The sequence below is a fragment of the Anomaloglossus baeobatrachus genome, chromosome 2 (assembly GCF_048569485.1).
Source record: "Anomaloglossus baeobatrachus isolate aAnoBae1 chromosome 2, aAnoBae1.hap1, whole genome shotgun sequence".
Lineage (NCBI taxonomy): Eukaryota > Metazoa > Chordata > Amphibia > Anura > Aromobatidae > Anomaloglossus > Anomaloglossus baeobatrachus.
In genome coordinates this window covers 691,771,198-691,792,305 of record NC_134354.1, presented here as the reverse complement: position 1 = coordinate 691,792,305, position 21,108 = coordinate 691,771,198, and the positions used below count along the sequence as shown (strand labels likewise).

The 21,108-nt window shown below is 51.2% G+C and overlaps 1 protein-coding gene across 1 annotated transcript in view; it reads left to right on the top strand.

The window, feature by feature from the left end:
- ZNF740 (zinc finger protein 740) overlaps positions 1-21,108 on the top strand; it is a 126,563-nt gene that overhangs the window by 51,479 nt on the left and 53,976 nt on the right. Inside the window, exon 5 of the mRNA XM_075337227.1 lies at positions 5,940-6,063. Coding sequence (XP_075193342.1) covers positions 5,940-6,063 — 124 coding nt within the window. The remainder of the gene's footprint in view (positions 1-5,939; positions 6,064-21,108) is intronic.

Below are 21,108 nucleotides of genomic sequence, written 5' to 3'. Positions count from 1 at the left end.
CCCAAAGCGGCCTCCTCATGACTTTCGGCCTCCACAAACCGCATCCTCGGTCGGTGGCAGGCTCTCCCGCTTTTGCGACGCCTGGTTGCCACATGTCCAAGACCGATGGGTGAGAGACATTCTGTCTCACGGTTACAGGATAGAGTTCCGCTCTCGTCCTCCGACTCGTTTCTTCAGAACATCTCCGCCCCCCGAGCGAGCCGATGCTCTTCTTCAGGCGGTGAGCACTCTGAAGGCAGAAGGAGTGGTGATCCCTGTTCCCCTTCAGCAATGGGGTCACGGTTTTTACTCCAACTTGTTTGTGGTGCCAAAAAAGGACGGATCTTTCCGTCCCGTTCTGGACCTCAAACTGCTCAACAGACACGTGAAAACCAGGCGGTTCCGGATGGAATCTCTCCGCTCCGTCATCGCCTCGATGTCCCAAGGAGACTTCCTAGCATCAATCGACATCAGGGATGCTTATCTCCACGTGCCGATTGCACCAGAGCATCAGCGCTTCCTGCGTTTCGCCATCGGGGACGAACACCTTCAGTTCGTGGCACTGCCTTTCGGCCTGGCGACAGCCCCACGGGTCTTCACCAAGGTCATGGCAACTGTGGTAGCAGTCCTACACTCTCAGGGACACTCGGTGATCCCTTACTTAGACGATCTCCTTGTCAAGGCCCCCTCTCGGGTGGCATGCCAACACAGCCTGAACATTGCTCTGGAGACTCTCCAGACATTCGGGTGGATCATCAATTTCCCAAAGTCAAAATTGACACCGGCCCAATCGCTGGCATATCTCGGGATGGAGTTTCATACTCTCTCAGCGATAGTGAAACTTCCGCTGGACAAACAGCGTTCACTACGGACAGGGGTGCAATCTCTCCTTCGAGCCCAGTCGCACCCCTTGAGGCGCCTCATGCACTTCCTAGGGAAGATGGTGCCAGCAATGGAGGCAGTTCCATTTGCGCAGTTTCATCTGCGTCCACTTCAATGGGACATTCTCCGCAAATGGGACAGGAAGTCGACGTCCCTCGACAGGAACGTCTCCCTTTCTCGGGCAGCCAAGGCCTCCCTTCAGTGGTGGCTTCTTCCCACTTCTTTGTCGAAGGGGAAATCATTCCTGCCCCCATCCTGGGCTGTGGTCACGACGGACGCGAGTCTGTCAGGGTGGGGAGCGGTCTTCCTCCACCACAGGGCTCAGGGTACCTGGACTCAGCCAGAGTCCTCCCTTCAGATCAATGTTCTGGAGATAAGGGCAGTGTATCTAGCCCTAAAGGCGTTCCGGCCATGGCTGGAAGGCAGGCAGATCCGAATTCAGTCGGACAACGCCACGGCGGTGGCATACATCAACCACCAAGGCGGCACACGCAGTCGGCAAGCCTTCCAGGAAGTTCGGCGGATTCTGCTGTGGGTGGAAGCCACAGCCTCCTCCATCTCCGCAGTTCACATCCCGGGCGTAGAAAACTGGGAAGCAGACTTTCTCAGTCGCCAGGGCATGGACGCAGGGGAATGGTCTCTTCACCCGGACGTGTTTCAAGAGATCTGTTGCCGCTGGGGGAAGCCGGACGTCGACCTAATGGCGTCCCGGCACAACAACAAGGTCCCGGCATTCATGGCACGGTCTCAAGATCAGAGAGCTCTGGCGGCAGACGCATTAGTTCAGGATTGGTCGCAGTTTCGACTGCCTTATGTATTTCGTCCTCTGCTGCCCAGAGTGTTACGCAAGATCAGGTCCGACTGCCGCCGCGCCATCCTCATCGCCCCAGACTGGCCGAGGAGGTCGTGGTACCCGGATCTGTGGCATCTCACGGTGGGTCAACCGTGGGCACTACCAGACCGACCAGACTTGCTGTCTCAAGGGCCATTTTTCCATCTGAATTCTGCGGCCCTCAACCTGACTGTGTGGCCATTGAGTCCTGGATCCTAGCGTCTTCAGGGTTATCCCAAGAGGTCATTGCCACTATGAGACAGGCCAGGAAACCAACGTCCGCCAAGATCTACCACAGGATGTGGAGGATCTTCTTATCCTGGTGCTCTGATCAGGGTTTTACTCCCTGGCCATTTGCCTTGCCCACTTTTCTTTCCTTCCTTCAATCCGGAATGGAAAAGGGTTTGTCTCTCGGCTCTCTTAAGGGACAAGTCTCGGCGCTCTCTGTGTTTTTTCAAAAGCGTCTAGCCAGGCTTCCGCAGGTACGCACGTTCCTGCAGGGGGTTTGCCACATAGTCCCTCCTTACAAGCGTCCGCTAGAACCCTGGGATCTGAACAGGGTGCTAACGGCTCTTCAGAAACCACCTTTCGAGCCAATGAGGGATATTTCTCTTTCACGCCTTTCGCAGAAGGTGGTCTTCCTAGTGGCAGTCACATCACTTCGGAGAGTGTCTGAGCTAGCTGCACTGTCATGCAAAGCCCCCTTCCTGGTGTTTCACCAGGACAAGGTGGTTCTGCGTCCGGTTCCGGAATTTCTCCCTAAGGTGGTATCCCCTTTTCATCTCAATCAGGATATCTCCTTACCTTCTTTTTGCCCTCATCCAGTTCACCAATGTGAAAAGGATTTGCACTTGTTAGATCTTGTAAGAGCACTCAGACTCTACATTTCTTGTACGGCGCCCCTGCGCCGCTTGGATGCGCTCTTTGTCCTTGTCGCTGGCCAGCGTAAAGGGTCGCAGGCTTCCAAGTCAACCTTGGCTCGGTGGATCAAGGAACCAATTCTTGAAGCCTACCGTTCTTCTGGGCTTCCGGTCCCTTCAGGGCTGAAAGCCCATTCTACCAGAGCCGTGGGTGCGTCCTGGGCATTGCGGCACCAGGCTACGGCTCAGCAGGTGTGTCAGGCGGCTACCTGGTCGAGTCTGCACACTTTCACGAAACACTATCAGGTGCATACCTACGCTTCGGCAGATGCCAGCCTAGGTAGGCGAGTCCTTCAGGCGGCGGTTGCCCACCTGTAGGAAGGGGCCGTTTTCCGGCTCTATTACCGAGGTATTCTTTTACCCACCCAGGGACTGCTTTTGGACGTCCCAATTGTCTGGGTCTCCCAATGGAGCGACAAAGAAGAAGGGAATTTTGTTTACTTACCGTAAATTCCTCTTCTAGCTCCTATTGGGAGACCCAGCACCCGCCCCTGTTCCCTTCGGGCTGTTGTTCTTTTGTGTACACATGTTGTTCATGTTGAATTGTTCTTTTGGTTCATGGTTTCAGTTCTCCGAACATCCTTCGGATTGAATTTACCTTAGACCAATTTATAAGTTTCCTCCTTCCTGCTTTTGCACCAAAACTGAGGAGCCCGTGATGCACGGGGGGGGTGTATAGGCAGAGGGGAGGGGTTTACACTTTTAAGTGTAATACTTTGTGTGGCCTCCGGAGGCAGAATCTATACACCCAATTGTCTGGGTCTCACAATAGGAGCTAGAAGAAAAGGAATTTACGGTAAGTAAACAAAATTCCCTTCTTATAAGACCTGATCAGGCCGGCACAAGTCTCTGGAGTTATCATGGCCCACTCCTCCATGCAGATCTTCTCCAAGTTATCTAGGTTCTTTGGGTGTCTCATGTGGACTTTAATCTTGAGCTCCTTCCACAAGTTTTCAATTGGGTTAAGGTCAAGAGACTGACTAGGCCACTGCAACACCTTGATTTTTTCCCTCTTGAACCAGGCCTTGGTTTTCTTGGCTGTGTGCTTTGGGTCGTTGTCTTGTTGGAAGATGAAATGACGACCCATCTTAAGATCCTTGATGGAGGAGCGGAGGTTCTTGGCCAAAATCTCCAGGTAGGCCGTGCTATCCATCTTCCCATGGATGCGGACCAGATGGCCAGGCCCCTTGGCTGAGAAACAGCCCCACAGCATGATGCTGCCACCACCATGCTTGACTGTAGGGATGGTATTCTTGGGGTCGTATGCAGTGCCATCCAGTCTCCAAACGTCACGTGTATGGTTGGCACCAAAGATCTCGATCTTGGTCTCATCAGACTAGAGAACCTTGAACCAGTCTGTCTCAGAGTCCTCCAAGTGATCATGAGCAAACTGTAGACGAGCCTTGACATGACGCTTTGAAAGTACAGGTACCTTACGGGCTCGTCTGGAACGGAGACCATTGCGGTGGAGTATGTTACTTATGGTATTGACTGAAACCAATGTCCCCACTGCCATGAGATCTTCCCGGAGCTCCTTCCTTGTTGTCCTTGGGTTAGCCTTGACTCTTCGGACAAGCCTGGCCTCGGCACGGGTGAAAACTTTCAAAGGCTGTCCAGGCCGCGGAAGGCTAACAGTAGTTCCATAAGCCTTCCACTTCCGGATGATGCTCCCAACAGTAGAGACAGGTAGGCCCAACTAATTGGAAAGGGTTTTGTACCCCTTGCCAGCCTTGTGACCCTCCACGATCTTGTCTCTGATGGCCTTGGAATGCTCCTTTTGTCTTTCCCATGTTGACCAAGTATGAGTGCTGTTCACAAGTTTGGGGAGGGTCTTAATTAGTCAGAAAAGGCTGGAAAAAGAGATAATTAATCCAAACATGTGAAGCTCATTGTTCTTTGTGCCTGAAATACTTCTTAATACTTTAGGGGAACCAAACAGAATTCTTCCGTTTTGAGGGGTTGCATAATAAATGACACTCTGAATAAACTTTTCACAATTGTAAAAAAAAAAAAAAATAAAACAAGAAATAACATTTTTTTGCTGCAGTGCATTTCACACTTCCAGGCTGATCTACAGTCCAAATGTCACAATGCCAAGTTAATTCCGAATGTGTAAACCTGCTAAATCTGCAGGGGGTTGAATACTACTTGAAGGCACATATATATATAAATTACACACGCAGTACAGATCAAAAGTTTGGACACTCCTCATTCAATGAGTTTTTTTTTTTATTTTCATGACTCTGAAAACTGTAGATTCACAATGAAGGCATTAAAACTTGTGGAATGAAATACTTAGTGTGAAACAGCTGAAAATATGTCTTATATTCTAGGTTCTTCAAAGTAGCCACCTTTTGCTTTGATTACTGCTTTGCACACTCTTGGCATTCTCTTGATGAGCTTCAAGAGGTAGTCACCGGAAATTGTCTTCGAACAGTCTTGAAGGAGTTCCCAGAGATGCTTAGCACTTGTTGGCCCTTTTGCCTTCACTCTGCGATCCAGCTCACCCCAAACCATCTCGATTGGGTTCAGGTCTGGTGACTGTGGAGGCCAGGTCATCTGGTGTAGCACCCCATCACTCTCCTTAGTCAAATAGCCCTTACACAGCCTGGAGGTGTGTTGGGTTCATTGTCCCGTTGAAAAATAAATTATGGGCCAACTAAACGCAGACCGGATGGAATAACATGCCGCTGCAAGATGCTGTGGTAGCCATGCTGGTTCTGTATGCCTTCAATTTTGAATAAATCCCCAACAGTGTCACCAGCAAAGCACCCCCACACCATCACACCTCCTCCATGCTTCACGGTGGGAACCAGGCATCTAGAGTCCATCCGTTCACCTTTTCTACAAAGACACGGTGGTTGGATCCAAAGATCTTTAATTTGGACTCATCAGACCAAAGCACAGATTTCCACTGGTCTAATGTCCATTCCTTGTGTTCTTTAGCCCAAACAAGTCTCTTCTGCTTGTTGTCTGTCCTTGGCAGTGGTTTCCTAGCAGCTATGTTACCATGAAGGCCTGCTGCACAAAGTCTCCTCTTAACAGTTGTTCTAGAGATGTGTGTCCCAAACTTTTGGTCTCTACTGTATATACCAAAATAATATCCATAAAAAAATCATCTCTAGACACGAAAAGCCCTCACACAGCCCCAGATGGCAAAAATTGAAAACTACTCTCAGAACGTTGTGACACAAGCAAGATTTTTTTTTTTTTCTTCAAAATGTCGTTTTTTTTTTCTTCACCACTTAAATAGAGGAAAAACTATATATGTTTAATATCTACGTAATTGTCCCGACGTGGAGAATCAAACGTTACCTGTGTTGCAGGTGGATTTAACAGAGGAAAATAATCCATATTCACTGAACATATCCAAAAATTTTATCTGTGAACATTGTTATGGAGCCTTCAGAAGTAGCTACCATCTGAAGAGACATTTGTACATCCACACAGGTAAGACCGGGATCTGGAATAATTTAACAAAAAGGAGACAGTTGCACTCTGCAATGCTAATATATGTGGAACAATGAATATGTGAATATAGACATGCATTAGTGCTATAGAAAACCTGTAAAAATTGAGATACCAAGCACACAAAAATGGAAAGTTGTATGTGAGCCCAACAGCCAACGGCAAGGCTATCACTTTTCTTTATCGTTCCTATGGGAGACCCAGACCATGGGTGTTTAGCTTCTGCCTCCGGAGGACACACAAAGTAATACACTTAAAAGTGTAGCTCCTCCCCTGAGCTTATACACCCCCTGACGAGCAGACTTAGCCAGTTTATCGCTTTGTGTCAGGAGGCATACATCCACACATGCATTCTCATCTGATTTTTGATTTTTGGAAAGAGTTTGAAGAAAAGCGGGTCCAAGTCTGGACTCCCGGCATGTCCCTTCTCACCCCACTTTGTCGGCAGTGTTGTTAAGGTTGATTCCAAGGCTGGAGCCTTACATGCCGCGCTCCTTCACCATCCCTCCTGGGCTCTGGCTTGAAGTGGGAGCCAGCACGGTCTCCATGCTTGGCAGGAGACCGGTCTCCATCCGCAGCCCTTCAGGACCCTGCTGGACTGGAGCACTCACCCCCAGGGACTTGGAACCCTGCGTCTCAGCAAGATAAGTACCTGAGACGTTTATATATTGGGGGTCCCTGTACTTTATTGTTGTGGGAGAGTGTGCTGATTGTGTTTTATGACATTTCCGGCGGGTTCTCTGGCTGTCGCCTGAGAACCGCGCCGATGGTGCCTGCGCGCCGGCCGCGCCGCTCAAATTTAGGCCCCGGCTTCGCCGGAGGCCTAGTTTCGGTTTCACTGCCCTCGCATGTCACTCATGCAGAGGGACAGGCTCAGCTCCGCCCGGCGGCCGTTCTGCACAGGGGAGGGACACTCCCCACTGCAGTGTGTGTCCCCTCCCCTGTAGGTCTCTATGGCCCTCCAGATCCCGCTCCTCAAGCAAGTCCCGCCCCCTCTCCGCTCCGGCGGCCATTTTCTCAGCGTTCTCTCTGCATTGCAGCGCTGGTATGCAGCATCTCTGCTGAGTTGCTGTGCTTGGGGGTCCGGGCTTCGGGATCTGGAGGGCACACAACACCGCTCCAGCGGTCTGGTAAGCCACAACCGGTCTCCGGTTGTGGACCTCTGTATATACTCTCTGGGGTTCATTCTCTGGCAGAGCCCCCACTCCAGCAGCATGTCTCACACGAGGAGCAAGGCTCCAAAGCTTTATTCAGTATGCACTGCATGTAAGCTCCTGCTGCCTGAACCGAGCATCTTCCCACATTGTGATGCCTGCTCTAACCTGGCGGTGCCTCAGCCTGGAGTCTCACCCCCAGTGGTCTCTCAGGCTGCTCCTGCTCCTGTGGCTGAACCCCCGGCTTGGGTAGAATCCTTTTCTAGGTCTATCTCCCAATCTTTTGCTGAGTCCATGGGACTTCTGTCCAGGACTTTGCTGAACATGCATCAGCCCCTTTCACAGGGTGCTTCTGCTGCTAGGGGTCTCTCAGGACCGGAGCTCACAGAGGATTAATCATCTGGTCCCAGACCCCGTCCTCCTGAGAAGAGACGCAGGGTTCCCTCTCCTTCCTCGTCCCGCGGCTCTGATTCAGGAGCTGACTCGCAGGATGAGGAGGATGCCTTTACGGGGGGCTCGGAGGTTAACTCCATGTACCCCATTGATCTGTCCGAAAGTGACTCAGATGTTAGTGATTTGATTGCTTCCATTAATTCTGTACTGGATCTCAATCTGCCAGTATCAGAGGAGCAACCCTCTCTGGCAGCAAAGCACCAGTTTACCTCGCCTAAGAGAGTAAAGTGTGTGTTCTTTAACCACTCCAGTTTTCAGGCCGCTGTGACCAAGCCCAGGGCCTGTCCTGACAAACGCTTCCCAAAGCGTGGTTCTGATGACCGCTTTCCCTTTCTACCTGAGGTGGTCAAGGAGTGTGCTCATTCCCCAAAGGTAGGACCCCCCGGTGTCTAGACTCTCAGCCCGGACCGTTGTATCGGTGGCTGATGGCACCTCCCTTAAGGATTCCACTGACCACCAGATTGACCTTCTGGCCAAATCCGTATATGAAGCGGCGGGGGCCTCGTTCTCCCCGACTTTTGCAGCAGTGTGGGCTCTCAAAGCCATCTCTGCTTCTTTAGAGGGGATGCATTCCCTCGCCAGGGAATCTATGCCCGAAATGGTTACCTTAACTTCCCAAGCTTCAGCTTTTTCATCCTATGCCATGTCTGCCATGCTGGAGGCTTCTCACCGCACTGCGGTGGCTTCGGCTAATTCCCTCGCTATCCGCAGGATCTTGTGGCTTCGAGAGTGGAAGGCAGATGCTTCTTCAGAGAAGTACCTTGCTGGACTCCCTTTTGCTGGGTCCCGGCTGTTCGGTGAACAGCTGGATGAAATTATTAAGGAAACTACTGGCGGGAAGAGTACTTCCATGCCACAAACCAAAACCAGGAAACCTGTCCAGGGCAGGAATCAGTCGAGGTTTCGTTCCTTTCGTTCCTCCAACTGGTCGTCCTCTAAGCCCTCGGCCTCGTCCACTAACTCAGCCAAGGACCAGAAATCCAACTGGCGCCCAAAAGCGCGTCCACAAAAGACCGCAGGAGGTGCTGCCGCCAAGGCAGCCTCCTTGTGACTATCTGTCCCTGCCAGCAACGTCCTTAGTCGGTGGCAGGCTCTCCCACTTTGGCGACGCGTGGTTTCAACACGTCTCCGATCAGTGGGTGAGGGATATCATCTCCCTCGGCTACAGGATAGAATTCTCTTCCAGCCCGCTAAACAGATTTTTTCTCTCAACTTCCCCCTGCTCCAAGGCCACCGCCTTCTCACAGGCCGTGGCATACTTGCAGGCCAACGGAGTAATTGTACCGGTTCCCGCACTGGAACGGTTCAGAGGTTTCTACTCAAATCTCTTCCTAGTCCCCAAAAAGGACGGTTTCTTCCGGCCCATCCTGGATCTCAAGCTTCTCAACAAGCATGTTCAGGTGCGGCATTTTCGCATGGAGTCTCTGCGATCAGTCATTGCCTCAATGACCCAAGGGGATTTCCTGGCATCCATAGACATCAGAGATGCCTATCTGCATGTGCCAATTGCAGTTTCACACCAGCGTTGACTACGTTTTGCAATCGGAGAGGAACATTTCCAATTCGTGGCTCTCCCCTTCGGGTTGGCCACAGCTCCTCGGGTATTCACAAAGGTCATGGCAGCAGTGATTGCGGTCCTGCACCTACAGGGGTTGGCAGTGATCCCTTACCTGGATGACCTTCTAGTCAAGGCTTCATCCAGCGTGGACTGTCAGTGGAGTGTCTCGCTCACTCTCGCCACTCTAGCCCAATTCGGGTGGCTTGTCAATCTTCCCAAATCCACTCTGACTCCGACCCAGAGTCTCACGTACCTAGGGATGCAGTTCGAGACTTTGCCGGCACTTGTGAAGTTGCCCTTAGTCAAACAGCAGTCCCTCCAACTGGCGGTGCGCTCTCTGCTGAGGCCCCGCCGTTATTCCATCAGGCGCCTGATGCAGGTGCTGGGTCAAATGGTGGCGTCAATGGAGGCTGTTCCCTTTGCCCAGTTCCATCTGCGTCCCCTGCAGCTGGACATTCTCCGCTGTTGGGACAAGCTGCCTTCCTCCTTGCACAGGTTAGTGGCTCTGTCGCCACAGACCAGGAGCTCTCTTCAGTGGTGGCTTCGGCCCCTCTCTCTGTCCCAGGGGCGCTCCTTTCTGGCCCCGTCCTGGGTGATCCTCACCACGGATGCCAGTCTATCCGGCTGGGGAGCGGTATGTCTCCACCACCGAGCGCAGGGCACTTGGACTTCGTCCGAGTCAGCCCTTTCGATCAATGTGCTGGAAACCAGAGCCGTGCTTCTGGCTCTCCTAGCTTTTCACCATCTGCTGGCGGGCAGGCACATCCGAGTCCAGTCAGACAACGCGACAGCGGTTGCCTACATCAATCACCAAGGCGGGACACGCAGCCGCCTGGCAATGTTGGAGGTACAACGCATCCTTCAATGGACGGAGGACTCCAAGTCCACCATATCCGCAGTCCACATCCCAGGCGTGGAAAACTGGGAGGCAGATTATCTCAGCCGTCAAACCGTGGACAGTGGCGAGTGGTCCCTGCACCCGGCAGTTTTTCAGTCAATCTGCCGCAAATGGTGCACTCCGGACGTGGACCTAATGGCATCCCGTCACAACAACAAAGTTCCCGTTTACGTGGCTCGCTCCCATGATCCTCAGGCATTCGCCGCGGACGCTCTGGTTCAAGACTGGTCCCAGTTTCGTCTGTCCTACGTGTTTCCCCCTCTAGCTCTCTTGCCCAGAGTCCTGCGCAAGATCAGAATGGAGGGCCGTCGAGTCATCCTCATTGCTCCGGATTGGCCCAGGCAAGCTTGGTACCCAGACCTGCTCCATCTGTCCGCAGAGGTGCCGTGGCATCTTCCGGACCGTCCAGACCTTCTCTCACAAGGTCCGTTTTTCCGCCTGAATTCTGCGGCTCTCAAATTGACGGCGTGGCTCTTGAGTCCTGGATCTTGACGGCTTCTGGTATCCCTCCTGAAGTCATCTCCACTATGACTCTGGCCCGTAAGTCTTCCTCCGCCAAGATCTATCACAGGACTTGGAAAATTTTCCTGTCCTGCTGTCGCTCTTCCGGCCATCCTCCTTGGCCATTCTCCTTGCCGACCCTTCTGTCCTTTCTACAGTCCGGTCTGCAGCTGGGACAGTCCCTCAACTCTCTCAAGGGACAAGTTTCAGCTCTGTCAGTGCTGTTCCAGCGGCGTCTCGCCCGGCTGGCTCAGGTCCACACCTTCATGCAGGGCGCGTCTCACATCATTCCGCCTTACCGGCGGCCCTTGGATCCCTGGGACCTCAATTTGGTTCTCACGGTTTTGCAGAAACCCCCCTTTGAGCCTCTTAGGGAGGTTTCTTTGTTTCGTCTTTCACAGAAAGTTGTCTTTCTAGTGGGCATAACTTCCCTCAGGAGAGTCTCCGATTTGGTTGCGCTCTCTTCGGAGTCACCTTTTTTGGTTTTTCATCAAGACAAGGTGGTTCTCCGTCCGACTCCGGACTTTCTTCCTAAGGTGGTCTCTCCTTTCCACCTTAACCAGGACATTACCCTACCTTCCTTTTTGTCCGGCTCCTGTTCATCGCTTTGAAAAAGCGTTGCATACTCTGGATCTGGTGCGTGCTCTCCGGATTTATCTGTCTCGCACCGCTGCTCTTAGGCGGTGCACTTCTCTTTTTGTGCTAACCACAGGTCGGCGCAAGGGCCTCTCTGCTTCTAAGCCGACCTTAGCCCGTTGGATTAGGTCGACCATTTCGGACGCCTACCGGTGTTCTCAGGTGCCTCCCCCGCCGGGGATCAAGGCACACTCGACCAGAGCTGTCGGTGCCTCTTGGGCTTTCAGGCACCAGGCTACTGCTCAACAAGTCTGTCAGGCTGCCACTTGGACTAGCCTGCATACGTTTTCAAAGCACTACCAACTGCATGCTCATGCTTCGGCAGATGCGAGCTTGGGCAGACGCATCCTTCAGGCGGCTGTCGCCCATTTGTGAAGTTAGGTTCTGCCTACTTCTTACTTTTTCTGTTTATTCCCCACCCATGGACTGCTTTGAGACGTCCCATGGTCTGGGTCTCCCATAGGAACGATAAAGAAAAAGAGAATTTTGTTTACTTACCGTAAATTATTTTTCTTATAGTTCCGTATTGGGAGACCCAGCTCCCTCCCTGTTGCCTGTTGCCAATTTCTTGTTCCGCGTGTTTTTCACCGGCTGTTGTTGTTGAGAGTCTCCGGTTGTTCCGGTTCTTGCTCTGTTTTTACTTGTGGGTGGCTATTCTCCTTCAGCTTTTGCACTAAACTGGATAAGTCTGCTCATCAGGGGGTGTATAAGCTCAGAGGGAGGAGCTACACTTTTAAGTGTAGTACTTTGTGTGTCCTCCGGAGGCAGAAGCTAAACACCCATGGTCTGGGTCTCCCAATACGGAACTATAAGAAAAAGGAATTTACGGTAAGTAACAAAATTCTCTCTTTTGTTGGGTCCCTTTTTTCTGTACTAATTTCAGGGCTACCAGTCTCTTAGGGACCCTAACATTTATATTCCGTGTTTAAGATTGTGAAGTCATCAAAGGTCCTTAAACAGTCATGTGACCAAAGGTGTCTAAATTGAAGGAGTCTAAAATAACTGGAGACAGGATGGTATGCAGGACTGGCATTAGGGAGAAAGGAGAGCAAACAGTAATTTCACCGGACGCCCTAGCGTTTATATCCTTATAAGACTGCTTAAGGACTTTTGTTACATTACGTCAAAGCTGAAAAGGAGGTGTGTGTGTGTGTATAAAAGAGATATAGATATATATATATATATATTAATATATAGATACACACACGTGTTATACGTAGTGTTTGGAGAGTTATGCCGATGTTCCAGAATGCGATTTGAATAAATGTGGGCTGATGTTCATGTGGGGAGGGAAAATAAGACATTCCCTGAAAATAAGGGCCCTAGCCTGTTCTATTTTTGGAGAAACACAGATATACCGTGTGTCCACCCATATCCTGTTCACCGCCATTAACTTGAGAACGGCGGCAGCTATAGGCATAGATGTGGTGTCTAGGTATAGTAAAGTAGCCATGCGCTACGCAATGAAACCACCTATAGCGCCACCTGGTGGAAAACAGAGTTAGCATTTTTATCTCGAAAACTGAACAAGATAGAGAAAAAAAGTGAATTACAAAGTTGTAGGGCATCATCAATTCAATACGAATCGACACCTTGCATACAGAAATGCTATGATAAGAACGTGTAGAACTCACAAGGCTGCGGACGTGACGTGATACCTCATGGAGACCTTCCTACAAGTCATTGGGTATGGTGGCTGCATGGAGTGGCCTCCGCTCACCTGACCTGACCCCATTGGACTTCTTTCTGTGATGTCACATCAAACAGCAGATGTATGCGATCCCTCCACCAACATTGCAGGACCTACGACGATGTATCACAGATGCTTGTGCAAACGTGTCACCTACCATATTGCACAACATGCAGCAAGATACAGTATGCTGTGCAGAGTCCAGATGTGCATTGCAGCTGACGGTGGCCACTTTGAGCATCCAAAGTTAAATGAGCGCCATATGCGTGACCCGCATTCAATGTTTTAGGGGGTTCATGGGTTTCATATCATAGCATTTCTGTATGCAAGGTGTCAATTCGTATTGAACTGATGTTGCCCTACAATTTTTTAATTCACTTTTTTTCGCTCTTGTTCCGTTTTCAAGGTAAAAATGCTAAAGCCGTTGTTTTCCACCAGGTGGCGCAATAGGTGGTTTCATTGCGTAGCGCATGGCTACTTTACTATACCTAGACACCACTTCTATTCCTATAGCTGCCGCCGTTCTCAAGTTAATGGCGGTGGACAGGATATGGGTAGACACACTGTATATCTATTACACACACACACTCACAAAAGTGAGTACACCCCTCACATGTTTGTTAATATTTTAATGTATCTTTTTGTGGGACAACACTGAGGATCTGACACTTTGATGAAATATAAACTAGTCAGTGTACAGCTTGTATAACAGTGTAAATTTACTGTGCCGTCTAAATAACTGAACACACAGACATTAATGTCTAAACTGCTCGCAACAAAAGTGATTACTCCCTTAAGTGAAAATGGCCAAATTGTGCCCAAAGTGGCAATATTTTGTGTGGCCACCATTATTTTTAAGCACTGCTTTATTTCTCTTGGTCATGGAGTTCACAGGAGTCACTGGATCTTCTTTCATCCTCCATGACGACATCACCGAGCTGGTGTATGTGAGAGTCCTTGTGCTTCTTCATCTTCTGTTTGAGAAGACCCAACATATGCTCAATAGGGTTAAGGTCTTTAGACCTGATTGGCCATTCCAGCATTTTACCCTCAGTTTCTTTAGCAAGGCAGTGGTCGTCTTAAAAGTCTGTTTCTTTTTCGCTCCTAATTGGGAGACCCAGACAATTGGGTGTATAGCTACTGCCTCCGGAGGCCGCACAAAGTACTACACTTAAAAGTGTAAGGCCCCTCCCCTTCTGGCTATACACCCCCCCGTGGGAGCACGGGTCCCTCAGTTTTTTGCTTTGTGCGAAGGAGGTCAGACACGCACGCATAGCTCCACTGTTTAGTCAGCAGCAGCTGCTGACTATGTCGGATGGAAGAAAAGAAGGCCCATATAGGGCCCCCAGCATGCTCCCTTCTCACCCCACTTTCTGTCGGCGGTGTTTGTTAAGGTTGAGGTACCCATTGTGGGTACGGAGGCTGGAGCCCACATGCTGATTCCTTCCCCACCCCCATTAGGGCTCTGGGTGAAGTGGGACTTTACCGGTCTCCAGGCACAGGAGACCGTGCTCCATCCGCAGCCCCTGGAGAAGCCGCTGGATATGGAGCTGAGTATCGTCAGGGACATGGCCCTGCTCCGTCAAGGTACTCTGTGTCCCCGTGCATACGCGCGCACACCGCAGCATTGCTGGGTGTGTTAGTGCGCCGGGGACATCAGCGCTGCTGCGCTTGTGCCATTTCCTCACTACAGCTCGGCTGAGTGGGTAGATCAGGGCGAACGGTCGCGCCGGCCGCTGGGGTCAGTCGCACTGTGACACGGCTGGGACTTGTGGTGCGCCGGGGACTTCCGCGCTGGCCATGCATATATCTCGGCCGCGCTTATTACTACAGTCCCCGGCTTTTGCGGCCTAGTTCGTCTCGTGCCCGCCTCCGCACCTGCCAGTCAGGAGGAGGGCGGGACGCTGTACAGAGCATCAGCGCTGAGGGCTGGAGTCTTTTTTACATACTCCAGCCCTCACACTATAGGCACAGGGGGACGCAGTTTCCCGCACTTTTGTCTGTGGCACGCCCACGGTCCGCCCCTCTTCACAGGACGCCGGCAGCCATTCCTGCCTGCACGCTGAGCTGCAGAGGGGAGACGGGGAGACCCAGACACGGGATTCTACGGCCTCATACCCGCTGTTCAGCGGGCGGTAAGCAGCCCTCAAGGGCTCACCCCCACTTGTGCCGTTTGTGTACCTGGTATTTTGTGTTTGCAAATACTGACACTGTACGGTCGCTGGTGTTCTCAGCTATATACCCTCCTAGATTACAAGGAGGCAACAGCATGTCGTCCGCAAAACGCAAGGGTGCCAAGGCACAGACGTTATATGCTGCCTGTACCGCATGTGGGACTGCTCTACCGGCAGGTTCCACTGACCCCCATTGTGTGCAGTGCTCGGCCCCTGTGACACTTGCACAGCCGGGGCCTCTGCTAGACGTGACCCAGGGTGTACCACCTGTGAATGCTGTCCAGGTGACAGGAACGGAGTTTGCAGCTTTTGCTGACAGATTGTCTATGACTATGTCTAAAATTCTTGAAACATTGCAGTCTAGACCAGTAACTCAGACCACGGACACTGTTGAATCATTGCTCCCTGGTCCCCCTCAACTGGAACACTTCCGTGCTCCGGGGGTGTCACACGCACCCCAGGGTGACGTCTCTGACTCGGACGACAGTCCCAGACACCCTAAACGGGCTCGCTATGAGGGGCCCTCAACTTCGTCTCACTGGTCAGGATCCCAGCGGGATGAATCTATGGGTGATGAGGCGGATGTAACTGACCAGGATTCTGATCCTGGGACCGCTCTCAATCTGGATACACCGGATGGTGACGCCATAGTGAATGATCTTATAGCGTCCATCAATAAGATGTTAGATATTTCTCCGTCAGCTCCTCCTGCGTAGGAGTCAGCTTCACAGCAGGAGAAATTCCATTTCAGATATCCCAAGCGTAAATTAAGCTCTTTTCTGGACCACGCTGACTTTAGAGACGCAATCCAGAAACACCACGCTTATCCTGATAAGCGGTTTTCCAAACGGCTTAAAGATACACGCTATCCTTTCCCCCCTGACGTGGTCAAGGGCTGGACCCAGTGTCCCAAGGTGGATCCTCCAATCTCCAGGCTTGCAGCTAGATCCTTAGTTGCAGTAGAAGATGGAGCGGCACTTAAAGATGCCACTGATAGACAGATGGAGCTCTGGTTGAAATCCATCTATGAAGCTATTGGAGCGTCGTTGGCGCCAGCATTTGCAGCCGTATGGGCACTCCAAGCTATTTCAGCTGGGCTTACGCAAGTCGACTCAGTCACACGTACATCTGCTCCGCAGGTGGCACCATTGACCTCTCAAATGTCTGCATTCGCGTCTTACGCGATTAATGCGGTCCTAGACTCTACGAGCCGTACGGCGGTGGCGTCAGCAAACTCTGTGGTTTTACGCAGAGCCCTATGGTTGAGAGAATGGAAGGCAGATTCGGCTTCCAAGAAGTGCTTAACCAGTTTGCCTTTTTCTCGTGACCGATTGTTTGGTGAGCGTTTGGATGAAATCATTAAACACTCCAAGGGTAAGGATTCATCCTTACCTCAACACAGACAAAACAAACCCCAACAAAGGAGGGGTCAGTCTGGTTTTCGGTCCTTTCGAGGCTCAGGCAGGTCCCAATTCTCCTCGTCCAAAAGGACTCAAAAGGATCAGAGAGGCTCAGATTCTTGGCGGACTCAATCACGCCCAAAAAAGACAGCAGTAAGAACCGTTACCAAGACGGCTTCCTCATGACTCTCAGCCTCCTCTCTCCGCATCCTCGGTCGGTGGCAGGCTCTCCCGCTTTGGCGACATTTGGCTGTCACAGGTCAAAGACCGTTGGGTGAGGGACATTCTGTCTCACGGGTACAGGATAGAGTTCAGCTCTCGTCCTCCAACTCGTTTCTTCAGAACTTCTCCACCGCCCGACCGGGCCGATGCTCTGCTGCAGGCGGTGGCCGCTCTAAAGGCGGAAGGAGTGGTGACTTCCGTTCCTCTTCAGGAACAAGGTCACGGTTTTTACTCCAATTTGTTTGTGGTGCCAAAGAAGGACGGGTCGTTTCGTCCCGTCCTGGATCTAAAGTTGCTCAACAAACACGTAAAAACCAGGAGATTCCGGATGGAATCTCTCCGCTCCGTCATCGCCTCAATGTCTCAAGGAGCTTTCCTAGCATCAATAGACATCAAAGATGCTTATCTCCACGTACCGATTGCGCCAGAGCATCAGCGTTTTCTACGCTTCGTTATAGGAAGCGAACACCTGCAGTTCGTAGCGCTTCCTTTCGGGCTGGCAACAGCCCCTCGGGTCTTCACCAAGGTCATGGCAGCAGTAGTAACAGTCCTGCACTCACAGGGTCACTCTGTGATCCCGTATCTGGACGATCTGCTGATAAAGGCACCCTCTCTAGAGGCATGCCAACACAGTCTGAACGTGGCACTGAAGACTCTCCAGAGGTTCGGGTGGATTATCAACTTTTCAAAGTCAAATCTAACCCCGACCCAATCACTAACATATCTTGGCATGGAGTTTCATACTCTCTCAGCGATAGTGAAACTTCCACTGGACAAGCAGTGCTCGCTGCAGACAGGGGTGCAATCTCTTCTTCAGAGCCAGTCGCACTCCTTGAGGCGCCTCATGCATTTCCTAGGGAAAATGGTGGCAGCAATGGAAGCAGTCCCTTTCGCGCAGTTTCATCTGCGCCCTCTACAATGGGACATTCTCCGCCAATGGGACGGGAAGTCGACGTCCCTCGACAGGGATGTCTCCCTCTCTGACAGCCAGGGACTCTCTCCGGTGGTGGCTTCTTCCAACCTCATTGTCAAAGGGAAGGTCGTTTCTACCCCCATCCTGGGCGGTGGTCACGACAGATGCGAGCCTATCAGGGTGGGGAGCAGTGTTTCTTCACCACAGGGCTCAGGGTACGTGGACTCAGAAAGAGTCCACCCTTCAGATCAATGTTCTGGAAATCAGAGCAGTTTTTCTTGCCCTGCGAGCCTTCCAACAGTGGCTGGCAGGCAAGCAGATCCGGATTCAGTCGGACAATTCCACAGCGGTGGCGTACATCAACCACCAAGGGGGAACACGCAGTCGGCAAGCCTTCCAGGAAGTCCGGCGGATTCTGACGTGGGTGGAAGACACAGCATCCACCATATCCGCAGTTCACATCCCAGGCGTGGAAAACTGGGAAGCAGACTTTCTAAGTCGCCAGGGCATGGACGCAGGAGAATGGTCCCTCCACCCGGACGTGTTTCAGGAGATCTGTCGCCGCTGGGGGATGCCGGACGTCGACCTGATGGCGTTACGGCACAACAACAAGGTCCCGGTTTTCATGGCACGGTCTCACGATCACCGAGCTCTGGCGGCAGACGCCTTAGTTCAGGATTGGTCGCAGTTCCGACTACCTTATGTGTTCCCACCTCTGGCATTGTTGCCCAGAGTGCTCCGCAAAATCAGGTCCGACTGCCGCCGCGCCATTCTCGTCGCTCCAGACTGGCCAAGGAGGTCGTGGTACCCGGATCTGTGGCATCTCACAGTAGGCCAACCGTGGGCGCTACCAGACCGTCCAGACTTGCTGTCTCAAGGGCCGTTTTTCCATCTGAATTCCGCGGCCCTGAACCTGACTGTGTGGCCATTGAGTCCTGGATCCTAGGGACCTCAGGTTTATCTCATGAAGTTGTTGCCACCATGAGACAGGCTAGGAAACCATCCTCCGCCAAGATCTACCACAGGACGTGGAAGATATTCCTATCTTGGTGCTCTGCCCAGGGAGTTTCTCCCTGGCCATTTGCATTGCCTATTTTTCTTTCCTTCCTGCAGTCTGGGTTGGAAAAAGGTTTGTCGCTTAGCTCCCTTAAAGGTCAAGTTTCCGCGCTATCCGTATTTTTTCAGAAACGCCTAGCGCGACTTCCTAAGGTACGCACGTTCCTGCAAGGGGTTTGTCATATCGTTCCCCCTTACAAGCGGCCATTGGAACCCTGGGATCTGAACAAGGTTCTAATTGCTCTCCAGAAGCCGCCTTTCGAGCCTATGAAGGAGATTTCTTTTTCTCGACTTTCACAGAAAGTGGCTTTTCTAGTGGCGGTCACGTCTCTTCGGAGAGTGTCCGAGCTGGCGGCGTTATCTTGCAAATCTCCCTTCCTGGTGTTTCAACAAGATAAGGTAGTTCTGCGTCCAATACCAGAGTTTCTTCCCAAGGTGGTATCTTCCTTTCATCTCAATCAGGATATCACTTTACCATCCTTGTGTCCGCATCCAGTTCACCAATTTGAAAAGGTTTTGCATCTGTTGGACCTGGTGAGAGCACTCAGGATCTACATTTCCCGCACGGCGCCTATGCGCCGTTCGGATGCACTCTTTATCCTGGTCGCTGGTCAGCACAAAGGGTCGCAAGCTTCCAAATCCACCCTTGCGCGGTGGATCAAGGAACCAATTCTTCACACCTACCGTTCTGCTGGGCTTCCGATTCCATCTGGACTGAAGGCCCATTCTACCAGAGCCGTGGGTGCGTCCTGGGCATTACGGCATCAGGCTACGGCTCAGCAGGTGTGCCAGGCGGCTACCTGGTCGAGTCTGCACACTTTTACCAAGCATTATCAGGTGCATACCTACGCTTCGGCGGATGCCAGCCTAGGTAGACAAGTCCTTCAGGCGGCGGTGGCCCACCTGTAAGAAAGGGCTGCTTGACAGCCCTATCACGAGGTATTCTTTTACCCACCCAGGGACTGCTTTTGGACGTCCCAATTGTCTGGGTCTCCCAATTAGGAGCGAAAAAGAAGGGAATTTTGTTTACTTACCGTAAATTCCTTTTCTTCTAGCTCCAATTGGGAGACCCAGCACCCGCCCTGTTTTTTTCTTAGGGTATTTGTTTTTCGGGTGCACATGTTGTTCATGTTGATAAGTTGTGTTCTCCGATATTGTCTATCGGATTGAATTTGTTTTTGAAACAGTTATTGGCTTTCCTCCTTCTTGCTTTTGCACTAAAACTGAGGGACCCGTGCTCCCACGGGGGGGTGTATAGCCAGAAGGGGAGGGGCCTTACACTTTTAAGTGTAGTACTTTGTGCGGCCTCCGGAGGCAGTAGCTATACACCCAATTGTCTGGGTCTCCCAATTGGAGCTAGAAGAAAAGGAATTTACGGTAAGTAAACAAAATTCCCTTCTTTTGGATTATGTTGTAATACAATACTGCCCTACGGCCCAGTTTCCGAAGTGAGTGGATCGTACTCTGCTTCAATTTGTCACAGTAAATGTTGGCATTCATGGTTCCCTCAATGAACTGTAGCTCCCCACAGCTGGTAGAACTCATGTAGTCCTAAACCATGACACTCCAACCACCATACTTGACTGTAGGTAGGATACACTTGTCTTTGTACTCCTCACCTGGTTGCCGCCACACATGCTTGACACCATCTGAACCAAATAAGTTTATCTTGGTCTCATAATACCACAGGACATGGTTCCAGTAATCCATGTCCTTAGTCGCATTCTTGTGCATGATATTTAGAAGAGGATTGACCAATTTGATGCATACCAATTTGATGCAGTGTATGGCATATGGTCTGAGCACTGACTGGCAGACCCCCTACTAATTTAAGCTCTGCAGCAATGCTGGCAGCACTCATACATCTATTCTGAAAAGACAACCTCTGGTCTGTTCTGAGTGGATCCTATCTTGTTAAACCACTGTATGGTCTTGGCCACCATGCTGCAGCTCAGTTTCAGGGTGTTGGCAATCTTCCTATAGCCTAGCCCATCTTTATGTGGAGCAACAATTCTTTTTTTTTTTTTTTCTTCAGATCCTTGGAGAATTCTTTGCCATGAGGGGCCATGCTGAATTTCCAGTGACCATTATGAGAGAGTGTGTGAGCGATAACACCAAATGTAACACCCCTGCTCCACATTCTCATCTGAGACCTTGCAACACTGAGTCACATACCTGAGAGGAATATGGCTAATTGGGCACAATATGTCCATTTTCACTAAGAGTGTACTCACTTTTGTTGCCAGCGGGTTAGACATTAATGGCTGTGTGGGTTATTTAGAGGACACCAAATTTACTGTTATAAGCTGCACACTGACTACTGTACTTTCAGTGTCATATCTTCAGTGCTGTCCCATGAAAACATTTAATAA